The sequence below is a fragment of the Nicotiana tomentosiformis genome, chromosome 8 (assembly GCF_000390325.3).
Source record: "Nicotiana tomentosiformis chromosome 8, ASM39032v3, whole genome shotgun sequence".
Taxonomy (NCBI): domain Eukaryota; kingdom Viridiplantae; phylum Streptophyta; class Magnoliopsida; order Solanales; family Solanaceae; genus Nicotiana; species Nicotiana tomentosiformis.
In genome coordinates this window covers 99253383-99271777 of record NC_090819.1, presented here as the reverse complement: position 1 = coordinate 99271777, position 18395 = coordinate 99253383, and the positions used below count along the sequence as shown (strand labels likewise).

The 18395-nt window shown below is 38.2% G+C and overlaps 2 protein-coding genes across 2 annotated transcripts; one reads left to right on the top strand and one right to left on the bottom strand.

Moving 5' to 3' along the window:
• Nucleotides 1–3080: 3080 nt before the first annotated feature.
• On the bottom strand, nucleotides 3081–3929 carry LOC104086282 (uncharacterized). The gene has a single exon (XM_009590517.1). The coding sequence runs from the start codon at nucleotides 3927–3929 to the stop codon at nucleotides 3081–3083; it is 849 nt and encodes a 282-aa protein (XP_009588812.1).
• A 2866-nt stretch (nucleotides 3930–6795) lies between these two features.
• LOC104091171 ((S)-coclaurine N-methyltransferase-like) lies at nucleotides 6796–10537 on the top strand. The gene is made up of 8 exons (XM_070182549.1): nucleotides 6796–7056; nucleotides 8163–8271; nucleotides 8431–8655; nucleotides 9075–9174; nucleotides 9258–9368; nucleotides 9491–9574; nucleotides 9774–9832; nucleotides 10022–10537. Exons 1-8 carry the CDS (start codon nucleotides 6870–6872, stop codon nucleotides 10212–10214), a joined length of 1068 nt encoding a protein of 355 aa, XP_070038650.1. The 5' UTR covers nucleotides 6796–6869; the 3' UTR covers nucleotides 10215–10537.
• Nucleotides 10538–18395: the final 7858 nt, after the last annotated feature.

Below are 18395 nucleotides of genomic sequence, written 5' to 3'. Positions count from 1 at the left end.
GTGGATCATGCATATATTGGCTCAGATGTTGCACAGTGAAGGAAAGGTCCGACCTTGTATGGATCAAATAGTTCAATTTGCCCAGCAAATATCGATACAAAGTCGGGTCTTTGTTAGGAGCACTAGATTTAGCCAACAATTTGACGGTGGGATCAATTGGGCAAGAGACAGACTGTTTGTGAAGGCAATAAAATACCAGCAACAAATCAAGGGTGAATTTTTGCTGAGTCAAAATTAGTCCCTCAAATTCACGCAGAATTTCCATTCCAAGAAAATAATGTAAGTTCCCTAAATTATTTATTCTGAATTTCTAATGTAAAAATATTTTCAAAGCATTTAACTCATCTAAATTATTTCATGTCAAGAGTATGTCATCGACATAAACAGCCACTATAGAGATTATAAGAGTCAAACCTTTTAAAAAATAGGGAATAATCATTTAAAGAATGGGAAAAACCTTTAAAATTAAAGGCCGTTGTTAGTTTAGCATACCGATGTCGGGATGCTTGACGAAACACATAAAGTGACTTCCTTAACTTGCAAACATATGTAAGAGAGGGAGGTGCGAACCCAACTGAAAATTTCATGTACACCTCTTCATTTAAATCCCCATACAGAAATGCATTATTCATATCTAACTAAAAAATTCCCCAACCTCTCTTAACTGTTGTAGCTAGAATACATCTAATGGTAGTCATTTTCACCACTAGGAAAAATATTTCATTGAAGTCTATCCCTTCCTTTTGAATATCCCCTCTAACTATAACCCTAGATTTGAGCCTTTCCACTCTCCCATCAGAGTTATGCTTCACTTTATACACCCACTTACAGAGTAAGGCCATTCTACTAGGGGGTAACTCCATGACTTCTCAGATGTGATTGAGCTCAAGTGCCTCAATCTCTCTTTCCATTGCTTCCTGCCAACCTGGGTAATGGGCTGCTTAGGTATAGCTAGTTGGTTCCTGGATAGTGGAAAGGGAATTGAGGAAATGTTGGTTGGATGTAAACAGATCATTGAAAGAAAAACTAGAAGTTGTGACAGGTGAAAGAAAACAAGAACTACTTATATCAGTCAATTGAATAGCATTGCAAATGTAGTCCTTGAGGTAAGGAGGGGAATTATGTGGCCTTGAGGATTTTCTAATAATACTGTCCAAAATAGGTTCACTAGCTGAAGGTGAGGCAGTAGGAATAGGGGAGTGAGTGACAGGAGAAGAAGATGGTGTAGGACTGGAAGGTGAAAAATCAGAAAAAATATGGCACAAGTGCATCTACATTAGGCAGGTATGAATGTTCAGTAGCAAGTTGAGATAAATCAGAGGAAAAACTAGGAGAACTAGTCATTGGTGCAGTAGGTAAAAAGGAATCAACTAACTCATTGGATTTGATAGAGGAAAAAGAAAAAAATTCTTCACGAAAGACAACATCCCTAGAAACAAAAGGCTTTAGAGTCCTAAGGTTGAGAACTGTGTACCCCTTCTTTCCATGTGGATAACCCAAGAAAACACAAGGTATAGCCCTTGGTTGGAATTTTTTTTTGTGATTTGAGAGAGTGAAAACAAAACATAGACAACCAAAATACCTCAGATTAAAATAACTAGGTTTGGACTTGAAAGGGATCTCATGGGGTGTTTTATAATAAAGAACCTTGGAAGAAAATATATTTATCAGGTTTGTAGCAGTTAGAACACAATACCCCCCAATAAGCAATAAGCAAATGTGATTGGAAAAGCAGGGTTCTAGATGTCTCTAAAAGATACTTGTGTTTCCTCTCCACAACCCCATTCTGTTGTGGAGAAGCTACACAAGTAGTCTGATTCACTATTCCTTGTGAAGAAAAATAATTAGACTGCAAACTACCACTCCGCAATTCAAAAGCATTGTCTGATCTTATTATCTTAACTTTGGTATTGAACTATCTTTCTACCATATCTAAAAATGATTTGAGGACTAGAAATGCATTTGATTTTGTACTCAGTAGATAAGTCCATGTTCATCTACTGTAGTCATCAACAATTGTAAGAAAGTTTTGTAACCATCATAAGTTTGGTTGTTATAGGTACCCCATGTGTCTATGTGAATTAGCTCAAAAACTTTCTTTGTGGGAAAAGGGAGTTTGGACTGTCTAGCCATAAGACAAACAACACAAGGCACAGAAAAGTTTGAACAAGAAGAAACAAGAATAGTAGATATATTTCTCATATTACTCAAAGAAATGTGGGCTAGTCTATAGTGCCACAGTTTTTCTTTTTCATAGGGATCTGAAGAACTGAAACAAGAATGTAAAACTGGAACATATTGTCTTTCATTGAATTTCTTTCTAGATACAAAACTACTATTGGAATGTAAAAACTCTTTGAAATGGTTGTTGTTGGCCATGATTGAAGAATATAAAGTCCACTTCTCTCCTTATCAATCTCCCGAGGTCTCTCTAGTGAAGGGCCCTGTAGAAAATAAGAAGTAGAAGTAAAAAATAGTGGGTTACGAAGCTGCTTACATAATTTGTGCACAGATAGTAGATTGTACTTAAAAGAAGGTATATATATCACATTGTATAATACCATATTAGAGAAAAGAGCTATTGATCCATAATGAGTAACTAATACTTTCTGAGAATTAGGAAGATTGACTATTCTAGGCTTGATTAAAGGTTTGAGATCAGAAAAGAATTTTTTGTTATAAGACATATGCTCTGAAGCACCACTATCCAGTATCTATGAATGACTGTCGATTTAAAAAAAACATGCAGGTGATTTAAAGAATTTGGATATACCAACATAGTTGGCATTAGCAGCACCATCAGAAGTACTGGCTCTCTGTTGTCCCTGTTTTAACTGTTAAAAAAGCTGAAGTAGTTGAGCTACATTCTCCTGGGTAAATGATTTTCCTTTTGAGATTCCAATTCCCTGTTCTCCTTCTTCATTTGAGGTTAAAACATTGTTTGCCTGAACTAGTCCCTGAAATTTCTTTGGCTTTGTGAATTTAAAATTTGTAGGGAAACCATGGATTCTATAGCACTTATTAATGCTATGTCCTATCTTCTTACAATAAGCACAAATCCCTAAACTCTTCTTTTCATATTAGGACCCCTTCTGTCGTTTGGAATCACCATACTTCTTCCCACCTTCTTGGTTAACAACCATGAAAGAACCAGACTCTCCTGGGTAAGCAGGTACAACATGAATTTCTCTTTGTTTTTCATCTTGTACGACCAAAGAGTATGCCTGCCCAATGGAAGGTAAAGGAGAAGACAACAATATGTTGCTCCTAACTCCTATGAAGGTTTCATTCAAACCCATAAGGAATTGCAAAAGTCTTTCATCTTGATGAGCCTTGATACTCTTTGCCTTAGCTCCACAATCACAGACACACACACAAGCAGAAAAAGTATTGAGTGTATCTAGCTCATCCCATAGTCCTTTCATCTTAGTGAAATAGGTTAAAACACTAGAGTTACCTTGCACCACAACACTTAATTCCTTTTGTAGCTGGAACAACTTTGCTCCACTTGCCTGACCAAACCTATCTTCCAAGTTATTCCACAGATCTTTTGCACTCTGTGAGTACAAGACACTCTCAACAGTTTCTTTGGAAAGGGAATTGAGGAGCCAAGAGAGGACAATGTCGTTGCATCTTGCCCAAGCTCTCTGAAGCCCAAATTCTGCATCTGGCACAGCTAGGGTTCCATCAATGAACCCTAGCTTTTTCTTTGCAAATAAAGCTATGACAACAACTCTCCTCCACCCACCATAACCTCTGCCATCAAACGTTGAGGAGACCAGGTTCATTCCTGGGTAGTCTGAAGAATAGCGGTAGTAGGGATGAGCTGAATCAACTAGACCAATACCAGTAGAACTAGCAAAAATAGAAGTTGCTGGAATAGGTGGAGAAGAGATGACTGAATCACTAGTTTGTGAATTGGTTCCCATTGTAAAGTGAGAAGAAAAAAATGGATTTAAATTTGTAAAAGAAATGTGGCTTGAAGCAGATCAGCATTGCTCTGATACCATGACGAAATAGGAAGAAGATTGATAGAGAAAATTCTCTTTTTCTATATTGAATGATTCTCCACTGTACAGATTGTGTTTATATACAACAAGAATGGAATCTAAAAGTAACGGCATATGCTACATGTACCTCAACTATTAGCTTAGCTATAACAAACTAGAAGATCAATACAGATAAACAAAAAATAATATTTACAACCTAAATTCTGAATCTTCTTTCCACAACCTTCTCGTAGGCCCAAGACGAAAAGCCCAAAACGAAATAAGATAGTTGGAGCCCAAAATTTTTTAACCCATGTGTTATATGGTTCACACATAACATCATTCAGACATAACACATACTTTGGTCCAAATCTAACCTAACCTCTTTCCTTCCTTAGAACTTTCGAGATTAATTTGAGAAACTCCATTGTTGCCATTTTCATCACCAACAGAAAAAGCTTACAAATAAACAATCTCTATATTTTTGCCATTCTAAAACACACTCCTCTTTATCCCATAACCTTTAAGAATTTATCAGAATACCACGTACAAACAAAAAAAAAAACTCAAGTTTTAGGTGAAATCCTCATACCCACATGCTCAAGAATCTAAAGGAACTCTTTCTTACTTTTTTCTTTCTTTGGACTCACAATAAAAATTAGGTAAAAGGGGTAAAGATTATATCATAAAGTCTGAATTTTGACCTGTTGAAACAATTATGGTAAGCCTCTCTAAGTTGAGCACAAGGGGAAGTAGCCAAAGGAGAAGCATTTTTCTTGTCTTTCAAGATTCCCATGTTTATGGCATAATATTACTACAAATCCATGAATCTGCACTGAAACCAAGCAGTTAAAGTTTATTCTTAAATGTTGATTCCAGAAATACTTGTAGCAATTTAGCAATTTCTTCCCATTGTTTTTGCTTCAACGACCAAATAAGGGAGGGAGTTTTGGGCCGTCAGGGTAATTGGATTGTTTGTGGATCCTTTAGCTTGGTATGGCCCACGATGAAGCCCAATATTAGCTATAGCTAAACCGTAAAATTTTCATGTGACCCGCAGTTTTGCGCCACCTATTAAATTTGTACTCACTTATAAAAAAAAATATTAACTGATACCCAATAATTGACTAACTTAGGTACATACACTTTTCTCTTCTTCTTTGTTGTTGCTCTTTTCTTCTTCTTAGTTGCAAAATGGGTTTGTTAAATTTAGTATTGTTTTGACAATTTGATAATTGGAGTTTGTTCTTTATGATATTTGAAAGTTATGTTTCAATTTTTTTTTATATGAGTTTCTTTAGTTTATTTTAGTTTTCTTGAACTTTTAATGTATCTTTTATATTTTCTTCTGTTATAATGCTATATTGTTAATTCATAAATTTAAAAAATTAAAGATTCGTGGTGCTTACGCAATATGTCTCGAGGCTTTCGCTTCGCCCCGTATTAAATAAAATACCCCGTCTCACGCCCTCGCCTTTTAAAATACTGATTTTGAGTAAATTTTTAAATTTGGCTAAAAATAATAAAGTTCCAGACAAGTTTTTCTTTATACATTTGGCTCGAAAAAGAAAAATAGAAAATAAAAATAAAAATCATTGCATTTAAAGATGTAAATTAAAAGATACACAGTTGAAACTCCATAATTTTGACTAAGAAAATTATTTGGCTAAAAATAATAGCTCCAGTCAAATATTTTTCATATTGTGAGACGGGTATTTTACTTAACAATATTTTTCGCTCCAGTCAACTACATCTTTAGACTGAACAATATTTTTCGCTTGATATTCATAATCTAGAAGGATTTTGAGTTATATATATTGTTCAGTCTAAAAAATTATACATTAACAATATCATTTTATTTGTTATAACTATTTACTTATATATTACAGTATGAGTATTATAATTAAAAATTTAATAACTCATACTCCTATGTCTTATTGCTCATATAAAATTTTCGAAAAAAATGCGTGTTGAGAAAAATTTAAAAAGAAAGATAAATGACATAATTACTCAATTGTGTAATTATGTAAAATATTTAGGAAAATTTATAGCAAATTTTATTTAAAATTGTGTTTAATTTTACATAGTGGCAGTGAGAATAATTTTATCAAGCTAAATGTTTCTAGGAATAGAGTGCTCTTAAAAATCATCATTTCGTAGATGCAAGTGAAACGTTTTTGCTTTTAAGACCAGACCTTTTTTTCTTTTCTTTTTTCTTTTTTGGACCAGACCTCCTTTTGTACTTTATGTATCACTAGAAGATCTAATACGGACAGCTGCCAAAAGAAGGTACAGTAGTTAGTTTATACCACTCACTTTCTTTATTTGATCGTTTTAAAAAGAATAATATATTTTATATTTAAAAATAAAATTTTTATTTTACCTATTTTATTTTTAGCGAAAAAGTTGTTTTGCTACACAAAGTGAAGATATAATTTTTTTATGGTACAGTAGTTATTGATAAAATCTTTTACCAAGTTTTCAAGATTATAAATTTCAAAAATTATTCTATTTTTTAAAAATTTGGTGTCATATCAAATAAAGTTATTTTATTTTTTTAAAATTTGGTGTCATATCAAATTATGTCATATAAATTAAAATAGAGCGAGTTTTATTGAACTCTCAAGTGGTCATTTGATATAACGATGACACATAAGTGAGTTATCTCATTAGATTAGCTATCCTACTACTTTTTATATGTGTTAGGTAATATCACCATTTTACTGCTGGTTTGGTAAGAGGTACATGAGATAACTAATCCAGAATTCTTTAAAGCATTGTATTGTATGTAACTTAAACTCAATTATTAAATACAGTAGTTTAAAAAATTTTCCCCTTCATCGTTGCTTCTCCTAATTAGTCCTTAAGCAGATCAGAAAGATGGATGCGATAGTACAGATGCCTTACAATTCTACGGTGCGTTTAATGCTGTCTTCTCTTGAGCGCAACCTCTTGCCTGACGCCGTTATACGGCGGCTCACACGACTGCTCTTAGCTGCCCGACTTCGTTCCAGTTACAAGCCTTCCGCTGAGCTTCAGCTCTCTGACCTTCTCCAGTTTGTGCACTGTACGCACTTTTCTCTAATTTCAAGTTCAGTTTTAATTTCAGAAAATCATTGTTTTTCCACTACTACCGAAGCAAGGTGTATATATTGTGTGTTAAACTTTGTTTCTTAGTTCTATATATGGCCAGGTTTCACTTTTTTGCTGGAGCATGTAATTTGAAGAATTTAGTGTAACTTCTCAATTTTTAGGAAAATTCTAGGCGGTTTATGCATGTGAACGAAAAACAGTGGACAATCTATTTTACAGGTTTAGATTTAGCAAAGGAAGGAATGTAAGCAAGTTAAATAGCAATTTACGTGCTCTTCTTTCGTCTTCGTTCCAACTTCAGTTGAACGAGATATTTTGATTTACTGTACCAATGAAACTTAAGTAAGGTAATAGACTACTTTAGAATGTGGTATTAGTGGTTGTTTGGCTAACGGACAAGTTATGCAGGACTAGTACATTTCTGTCATTTACGTGTTCCTATGTAGTTATATGTATATTTCACGTTGAACTCGGTGTAAAATAATTCATCGATTAGCATAACTAATGAAGGGATTATATATTTGGCAACACAATGCTCTATTTCGTACAACTTTCTTTTGTATTTGAGTATGTACAAGAAGATCTATAGGGAAAGTTTCCTAGAAAAAAGCGAGGCTTTCTGTTAATTTTAACCAAGGTGGGTTTCATATGGCACACAGTAGTAAAGTATTTGATTCTGTTAATATATAATACACGGTCAGCTTTTAGCTCAACTTTTATATTGATACACTTGTCTCTTAGTAGTAAGCTGATGGCAGCAAAGGGCTGTGTGATCCAGAAGATTATGAAATAGTTAAATACTGCTACGTTCATAGGTTTATCTGTTATTTCTGTAGGCTTAAGTGTCAAAATAATGTGGAATTTGGGTCTTGAGACAGTAAAATTTGGATCAATGGCACCTTAGAACGCCCAACCAGTTGCATTAAGTACATAATGCTGGTACACCGGAGAGAAAAGGACTTAAGTGATACGTCCAATATATGCTTTATAGTTTATACTAATAAGGATGCGCTTCGATTGCTTGCCTGTAATTGCATGCTTCATCCTTTATAGAATTTTGACTGACTCCTTCTTTTACAGCTTTAAGAGAGATGCCTATAGCTGTGATGACTGAGAAGGCAAAGTCCCAACATTACGAGCTTCCTACGTCTTTCTTCAAGATTGTTCTTGGAAAGCACTTCAAATACAGGCAAGTATCTCCATAACTCTAAAGTTTCACCCTCCTTCGGCATTACCAATCTACTTTTTGTATTCTTACTTAAGCGTAGAATAGCAATATTCTTTTTTGTCACAACATCTGCTGAATATAATCTGATGGTCTTACTGGATTATGTTTGATATAATGCAGCTGCTGTTATTTCCGCGACAAGTCAAGCACTTTAGAGGATGCTGAAAAAGCAATGATGGAATTATGCTGTGAAAGGTCACAGTTGAAAAATGGAAACACTGTACTTGATGTTGGATGTGGCTGGGGATCTCTCTCTCTATACATAGCACAAAAATACAGTAGCTGCAAAGTTACTGGAATTTGCAATTCAGTGACTCAAAAAGCACATATCGAAGAGCAGTGCACGTACTCTTTTTGATATGCTTTCGATGAGCTTAAGCATATAGTTGTTTTGTTTTATTTTGATCTAGGAAACATACAAGAGTTTCTATATCATGCTTCATTAACTTATATCAAAAGAAAAAATATCCTGCTTCCTTGGTCTTTTGAACTTGATGTTACGAAATCCATTTGGTGTTGGCTCTAGTTATCATCTAAATAACCTCATCTGAGAATCTTGTTTATGTTAATTTAACCAGAGTCTTCCCTCAAAACGTTCACCACTATGTGGATTGTGTACACATTGTGGTGTGCTCCTATAGCTGGACAAAATTTTCTAAATGTTGATTTAATGAGACGGGTTTGTGTAGTTTCTCTTCTAAATAATGGAAAGATCAAGTTATATATTGAAAACTATCTTATTTTCCTGTGGTTTATGTGTTAAGGGAACTTCAGCTACAGAATGTGGAGATCATAGTTGCAGATATTAGCACATTTGAGATGGAAGGTTCCTATGATCGAATATTGTCTATTGGAATGTTTGAGGTATTGAGTTTAAACAGAGTATTTGTTCTCAGGTTACAATTTACAGTAACGATATATAGCTAATAAACAGTTTCACTTCATAGCATATGAAGAACTACGGAGATCTCCTCAAGAAGATCTCCAGATGGATGAAGCCAGATGGTCTTCATTTTGTTCAACATTTTTGCCACAAGGCATTTGCTTACCACTTCGAGGTACATAAGTTGATCTGCTGATGCATTGGTTTTTAGATAATGACGAATCTATTCACTAGAATAAATTCGAATATCAAATATCCCCTACTTCAATTACAGATATAGTACATAATTTTCTGCAGGATGTCAATGATGATGATTGGATCACTCGCTACTTCTTCAGTGGAGGTACAATGCCTTCTGCAAATCTCCTCCTTTATTTTCAGGTGAGCTTGTAAAATCCAACGTGCTGCTTGTTGCTTACATATTGTACATTCGATCACATAATCCATTGAAAGTTGCATAAATGACTAACAACTAACAGAAAATACAAGAAACAAGCGTTTTGCAGTTGAAAGGACATGCCTTTTGTGGCCTTAAACCATTTTGTGATTGCTTAGTTTTTACGGTGATTTTTGCATGCAGGATGATGTTTCTGTGGTTAATCACTGGCTCGTTAACGGAAAGCATTATGCACAGACAAGGTGAGTTTACATAGAGCATGATTGATGTGTTAGCGATAAAATGATATGGTTTGCCAATTTGAATATTTTTAGATAAAAAAGAAGGAAAAAAACACCTAGGCGCTGTTTAATGGGTTTCAGCTTACGAGAATATCTTTGCTCCTTGACTCCCATTTGATCAAACAACTAAATTAGTATACCCCTTTTCAGTGAAGAATGGCTTAAGAGAATGGACCAGAACAAAACTTGTATAAAGCCAATAATGGAATCAACTTATGGGAAGGATTCAGCTGTTAAGTGGACTGTCTATTGGAGAACATTTTTCATTTCAGTTGCTGAACTGTTTGGCTACAACAATGGAGAAGAATGGATGGTTGCACATTTCCTCTTCAAGAAGAAATGATTTGGCAACTGTCCCCTCTTATACTGCAAACAAACTGTAGAAGAAATAAGCATGTCTGCTCAGCTGTCCACATGCATTTTACCCAAAAGCCTCAATAAGAGAACACTCTGTACGTCTCATGTTTGAAGAGTTGGATCTTGCACTGATCTCCTTACTTACAGAGCATTAGGAGAGTAGATGTGCCGATTGTTGTGATCTTAATTTGCATATCCGTTTCTTGCTTAACGCATTTAGGAGGATGTAATGCTATCAATGTTGTTCCTAATCAAGTTTTACCCATCAAATTCAAATTCTAGAGTAGAACTTCGGATTGACTCCATTAATACTTCTGGTTAATGCATCTAATTGAGTTACTTAAGACACATAGAATGACTTTCCAGCTAGGGACTCTCGTACCATCGGAACCAGAAATAAGCAATGAGTTTCTGGACAGAATTGTATAAACAAAGCACAACATCAATGAGGACGTGAGCAATATATAAGATTTCAGAAAATGGGCTTCAGAGAAAGTAGGAGTTTGCCTCACACTAGCTAGGGATAAGTAAGTAACCATTGTTTATCCTTTGAAGGGATGGGTGTAATGCCCCGACCCTGGGATCATTAGTACGTGTTAAACTTTCAATCTTATGTGCTTGCATATGTGACAAAATAGGTGATAGTAGGGTGCAAACATGATTGAATGTATTTCACCTGTTGGAAGCGGTTAGTTGAGTTTGGCGTTAAATGAGCGTTTTGGAGACGAGAAGTTGGAAATTCATTAGTGATTATTGTCACACCTCACCAGAAAACATTGAAATCTTGTGCATGCCACAAGATCCATGAAGGCCAAGGACGGGGCCAAGTGAAAAGAGGCAACCAAAGGAGGTGTTGGCATAGAGACATGGTAAGCACGTGTGGTATTAGCACAAGAAGATGGTGCAATGGTGGAGCACACTCTTGGTAAGGAAAACCGAAAACGCAGGAGGCACAGAGCATACACAGGGCGTGGTGACCGAGCATGGTGAAGCAAATGTGGGAGGCATGGTGCACAAGCAAGGCTCGCAGCATTAGGGTGGCATAGCGCCAACGAGTAAGGCATATGCACAAGGCAAAATAGTCATGGATGACACCATACACGCACGGGACATCACGCGCAAGGATGACATTGTACTTGGCAAGGTCGAGTGTCTAGAAATGGCGAGCCATGCACAGATGGTGTATGTGATGACCCGATAGGTCATTTTTTCAGTTTTAGCCCTCAATTCTCTGTTTCAAAGCCTCGATTAACTCCGTTTAGCCTTCTTTGATTTGCGTGCATAGTCTGTGCCTTCTTCCGAAAGGTTATTATGTGGAAAAAATTGAGAACAATGTGAAATTGTGCCTTAAAACTCATTTGAGTTGACCTCGGTCAACGTTATGAGCAAACGGACCCGGATTAATATTTTACGATCCCGGTGGGTCCATATCGTGATTTGGGACTTGGGCGTATGCCCAGAATCGAATTCAGACGTCCCTAGCTTGAATTATTGTAATTTGTTGAAAACTAAAAGCTTAAAGGTTTAAAGAATTCATAAATTTGACCGTAATTTAACTTTGTTGCTACCGGGTTCGGATTTCGATTCCGGAACTTGGTATAGGTCCATTTCAGTATTTATGACTTGTCTGCAAAATTTGATGCAAAACGGAGTTCATTTGACGTGATTCAGATGTCTGGTTGAGAAATTACATGTTCTTAAGTTTCATTGAAAATTTCATTAGTTTTGTTGTCCGATTCACAGTTCTAAGTATTATTTTGGTGTTTTGATCGCACGAGCGAGTTCGTATGATATTTTTGAACTTGTGTGCATGTTTGGTTTGGAGCCCCGAGGGCTCGGGTGAGTTTCGGATAGGCTACGAAGTGGGGTTGGGGAGAGTTCGCATTTGCGAGCCTGGTCTGGGTTGGGGAGAGTTCGCATTTGTGGACATAGAATCTTCGCAATTGCGACCACTATCCACTTGGTGCTTCTTCGCATTTGCGAAGTATAGTTCGCATTTGTTGACTGCTTTGGTTCGCATTTGCCACAAAATTGTCGCATTTGCGATGGCAACAGGCTCAGTGGCTTCTTCGCATTTGCGAGGGGTTGATCGCTTTTGCGATCATCGTAATTGCGAACTCTGTATCGCAATTGCGATAATTGCAGCTGGGTAAAAGAGGGGGAAAACGGGATTTAGCTCATTTCTTTCAAACTTTCAATCCTAAACACCCTAGAGGCAATTTTCCCAAGAGACTTTCTTCCTAAATTCATTGGTAAGTGACTTTAATCTACTTCTTTTCAATTACCCATTACATTTCATAAGATTTCAACATAAAATCTAAGGATTTATATGGTAGAAATTAGAAATTTGGGTAGAATTGGGAATTTTTATAAAATTGAGATTTAGACCTCGAAATGAGGTTGGATTTCGAATTGAATTACATAACCGGGCTCGGGAGTGAATGGGTGATCGGGTTTTGGTCCGAACATCGGGTTTTGACCAAGCGAGCCCGGGGTTGACCTTTGTTGACTTTTTCAATAATTATCTCAATTGAACCCCTTTTATTCGTGGATAGTTTCTAAGGCTTATTTTGAATCGCTTGATTAATAATTTGCTAGATTTGATTGGTTTGAAGGCTTGTTCGAAAGGCAAGGTCGTGGTTGAATCTTGAGTTGATTGCGGAGTGAGGTAAGTGTTGGGTCTAACCTTGATTTGAGGGAATTAGGAACATGTGAGCTATGTGCTATGTGCTATGTGAATTACATGTGAAGTGGCATATATGCGAGATGACGAATGTATATACGCCATCAAATTACTTGTTTCCATGCTTTCTCGTATTTCATTAATTGTTATTCATGATTTAGCCATTACATTACTTGTTTTCCCTATCTTCATTGCTTCATGTTATATCTTGTTTTCATGCCGTAATTGTTGTCACACCCCGAAATCGAGGAGCGCGATCGACGCTCAACCAAGTAATCCCAGTCGAGCAAGCCTAATTTACATTAACCTCTCATCATTACTCATGCACGATTTACCATAACATAATAAGATCTTGACTTTCATATTAAATACACTTGGCTCAATGACCCATATTTTCTTTCTCGTGGTAGTTACACAACTCTATAAATAGCTGTAAATACTGTGAACATAAATACATGACAAAACTCAAAGCTTTAATTACATGACTCACAGTGTACATGGAGCTTCTATGACAATGGATACCTATATAGATAAAACGAACTAGACCCAAACACCAACTAGAACTGTAGCGGGCTCACCATAAGCTGAGTAGTGAAGAAGATCCCTATCAAAGATCCATATCATCATGTAGAAGTATACCTGCATCCATTAAAATATGCAGCGCCCCCGGGCAAAAGGGATGTGAGTACATGTGGAATAGTACTCGTATGTAAGGCAGTCAAAACAACATATGAAAATACGGTAACTCAAATAAAAGGCAAATAAAGTACATCAAAAAACTACGAAACATCCAATAAAATCACATTTCAAGTCTTATTATACTTGCATCCTTCTAACCTTCTTTTAGGATCGACTGCGCCATATGAACTATATGTGAAATACATAATATAATATAATTGTATCAACATGTACAAACAATGCCAACGAAAGTGGCACCTTCCTCCCTTATTTTACGCATACACATTTTGTAGACCGTCCTTAGTGTTCACATATCATATTATACACATATGCGTCTCATAGACCGTTCACAACGTTCACTTACACAATACAAATAAACCTATTCAAGGGCTTGGAAATACCACATGAATCATGGTAACAATAAATGGGCTTAGATAGTCGTTAAAGTCAAGCAAATTTATTAAGAGCTTCCATTCAAATTTATCGATATTAAGTCGGGGATTCTTTATAACCACCCTCACACAAAGCGGCACTGCCGCCTCACCCAACATATGCGGGTGGAGGTGTATCATAATACCACAACCCCAACACAAAGCGATCATGCCACCTCACCCCAATATATGCGGGTAGAGGTGTCACGACCCAAACCGATGGGCCGCGACAGGTGCCCGAGTCCTACCTATCGAACACCCCTGAGCATGCGTATAAGATATAAACATAAATAACATCTGCTGAATTATGAGAATAACATGCATGAGGGAAATCTACCCAAAAGACTTATGTACATATACGTGCAGAATACGTAGGCCGAGCCGACAAGGCTGTTACAAATAACTATATACCCAAAACTGGAAGCCAACAAGGCCATATACCATCCAACTGTACATAACTGTCTACAGACCTCTAATAGAAAATACAATTGTACAAGGATGGGACTGGGCCACGTCATACCCATATAGGTATACAAGCATATTGTACCAAAATCAAAAGCAGCTGCGGATCAAGTGGAGCACGCCAACTCTCGCTGATCAAGAATCCTAAGAAGGGGGACTGTCTGCTTGCCTACCTGCACTTGGTGGAACAATTCGCACTCAAGGATAGTCCTACACTAGTCCCCACCACTGATTAGCCCAAATGGGGTCAACATCGTCGTGCCGCGACGTTAAATCAAGCGCTTCTTGGGAGGTAACCCATGTGTGGTAACATTCTTTTGTTAGATTTTAATTTCTATAGGTTTAGTTGTTAGTGTTGAGTAGTTTGACGTGTGTGTTAGAATGCAGGTAGCTCAAAATACAATTCAACAAGGTGCAAAGGACTGAGAATAATGAAGGAAATAAGGACATGTGGTCTGCGGCAACTATGCAGTCGTATAATGGCTTTGCAGACCGCATAGTGGTCGCAGACACACTCCGAAGAAAATGCAATTTTGGTCCTCCAAAATGCGGTGGGATTTCTATTTCTGCGGCTCGCATAATAATTATGCGACAACAAAATGCGTCGCGACGTGGATCTTAGCCAAGCCGTCACTAACTCGTCGCATAATACATATGCGACCGCATAATGTGTTATGCGATCCACTTTTCCACCGCAGAACTCCCAGGTATTAAACCCTAATCCCCTCCGTATTTCAGTCGCACATCCTCACTCTCACTCACACACAAATACCGCACAACACAAACGAGATCAACAAAATAAAGAAGAACAAGAAAAGACCAAAAAAATTGGCTTGACTACACAAAATCACAAAAAAATAAACGGAATTGCACAGAAAGAGGTCACCTGGTTCGTATATCAGAAAAAATTCTTCAACTGCTCAAATATCTGGTATGTAAATGTTCCTCCCTCTCTTGCTTAATTACGTTGAAGAAGAACATGTGTTTGCATCTCTTTTACCCCTTCTTCTCAATCCCTTGCTGTGGGTATCCATGTGTGCATAATTAGTGTAAGAATCATTGTTTGGGGGGAAACTGATGCTGGGGGTAAACTGGGTTTCAAGAATTTAATCTGCATAATAGGATTAAAGAACAGGGTAGGAAATTTTTCCATGTCATAGGTGTGCAATGTCCAAATTTGGGTGTTAGAAGCTCTGTAAATTGAGTGGGTCAACCTTTTGATTAAGGATGATGATCTTTGCGGTCTGCATAACTGGTTTGCGGTCTGTAGAGTCGTCGCATTTGGTGCCCTAGGTAGCCTGTTGAGAAGAACTTCTGTGGTTGGGTTCACGATCGCAGAATCATTTCGCGAACAAAGAAAGTGCCACAGGCCGAGGCAGATAATTTGCCTCATCGGGTGAGCAAAAATGCGACCACTATGCGGTCTCATAACTTGTTCTGCGGCCACTTTTGCAATCGTATTCCTTTTTTGGCTTCTAAGTGGTGTAATTTTGAGATGGGTTTGCGGTTCGCAGAATTGTTATGCGATCGCATAACTCATCACCGTTGCTTATTTCTTCTTTTAAATTCTCTCAATATGTTTCCAATGCTATGTCAACTACTCACCCATTGATTCATTGACAGGAATGGCACCAAAGAAGTCTCTCGCATCGCGATCACCTCCCGCTCGAGGAAACAAACGGGCTGCTGCCCTGAGTGAACAAGATTAACAATCCAAACACCTAAGGCCTGAAACAGCCAGAAGCACATCTAAGCACTCCTCCCAGTCTAAAGAGGAGGAGGCACAGACTGATCTTATGCCATCCGTTGATCTCCATGATGAAACACGCCGGAAAAGTGGTGAAGATCTACGGTTTGGGGTTCCCGGCTCTTGGAACCTGTACAAAGATGGCTTAGCAAAGAGACAAATCATTGAAGAGAAGTAGCTAGTCCTGAAAGGTTTAAAAGAACATTACCCTCATGTGCTTGAAAATATTAAAAAGTGGCAATGGGAGTTCTTAACTCAAGTCCCGGGGGAGTATAACGAGACGCTCGTTAGGGAATTCTATGCTGCTTATGCTGCCTCCAGGAACGCTGAGCAGAAGTGGAACCATGTATTCTTACAGTCTGTCCAAGTTTGAGGGGTCCAATTACTCTGTGATGCCGCTTCACTCAACGACATATATTTTGAGGATTGGTCATCAGGCACGACTGAACATGATGCAAAACTTGACAATAAGGAATCCGAGCGTGCTTGGGTTGCGTCCGTCATAGACAAAGGAACTTCCTCTTGGATAGATCCGCACCAAAATATTCACAAAAGGTATCTCACTCAGGAAGGCTGGTATTGGCTCAGTTTTGTCTGCTCTCGTCTAATGCCTATTAGAAATGAAACCGACATAAGCATCGAGAAGGCAATCCTCATTGCATGCATCATGATGGGCATCAAAGTTAATGTGGAATAAATTATATTCCGGGAGACTGGAATCAGAGCGAATAAAAAATAAACATCACTCCCCTTCCCATGTTTGATCAGTGCTTTGTGCAAAGCTATGTAAGTGCCTCCCATACCCAAACATGACCGCATCAAAAAGGCTATTCAAGATATTGACATCACCCGGATCAATGATGCCGCAGAAAAGGTGATAGACAACCCACCAGAGACTTCACTCAATCCTCCATCAGACTCAGCAGCACCTGCTTCTCCCTCAATGCCTGACACTCTTTCTACACTAGCCACCTCCACATCCATTCCCAGAACTACCACTACACAGCCACCTGCTTCCCTGCCTGCTCTCTCGAAGCTTGGTCTACTGGCACAACATGCCAATGCCAAAGTAGACAGACTGACCAAAGAACTTCTAGCTCTCATCCTGCAAGCACTGCCCCTTATCCAAACCTCAGTGGGCGTTCTTCAGAAACAACATCAATCCTATGAAGACCGACTCAATCACTTTGAAGTGCGTCTAGAGAGGGTCGAGCGAGGTGAATCTGGGGATATGCCTCAACTCCAAAAGGATGTTGCCGAGTTGAAATCACAGCTGCACAAGATGCAAAATTTGGAGTTTGATTTGACCTCCCTTCTTCCGGAGGAAGGGGAGCAGGGTACTGGTACCTCCTACATTCCGAGCCTGGACCTTGATTTCATGAACCTCATGACAGCTCTGGAGGCCCATGGTACTGAGGTTTCAAAAGCTCCGGATTCCGTTGTTCCCATTGACACTCATTCAGAGGAGGAGTCCGGAGGGTCTGCGGGGGATACTGATGAGGGAGACACTGAGGAGGATGAGACTGATGAGGAGGCATTACTTGAGGAGAATGATGATCAACGGGATAGCAGATGCAAACAAATTGTTGTCTCTACAGATACACAAGGTGAGGATAAAGCAGATGTGCAGACAACAATTGCACATTCCATTGCAGACATGGTCGCCAAGGCCAATCCCTCGACCACACAACCATCACTAGGTGAGGCCAGCAGCTCCCAGGTCCCAGACCCAGCTTCACAGCAGGTGGAGCTTCCTATTCTGGCCTCAGACACTACCACACAGTCCGAGGTTCCACTTGTTGCCTCTATAGTGCCAGTATCTGACCCCACAACTACCCCGGATGTTCCAGCCCCTCCTAGCGCCTAGTGCGCCCCAGGAAGCCCCTAAACTTTGCTCTTACTTTCTCAATGCATTGGGGACAATGCATGCTTTTTGGTTGGGGGTGGGGTAGTCAAATATTTGTGTGAAACTTGTATATAAACTCTTTACTTTAATAGTGTAGATTTTTAGATAGCAATGAATTCCCCTTGGTTTTTCTTCGCCGGGTTCTTTTCCAAGGGTGTAATAGTAGAACCATGGCGGTAGCACAAAATATTTTGACTTGTTTGGTGTTGTTGTTCTAGCTGCAAGCATGTGATAAGTTTTTGTTTAATAAATTGTACCCT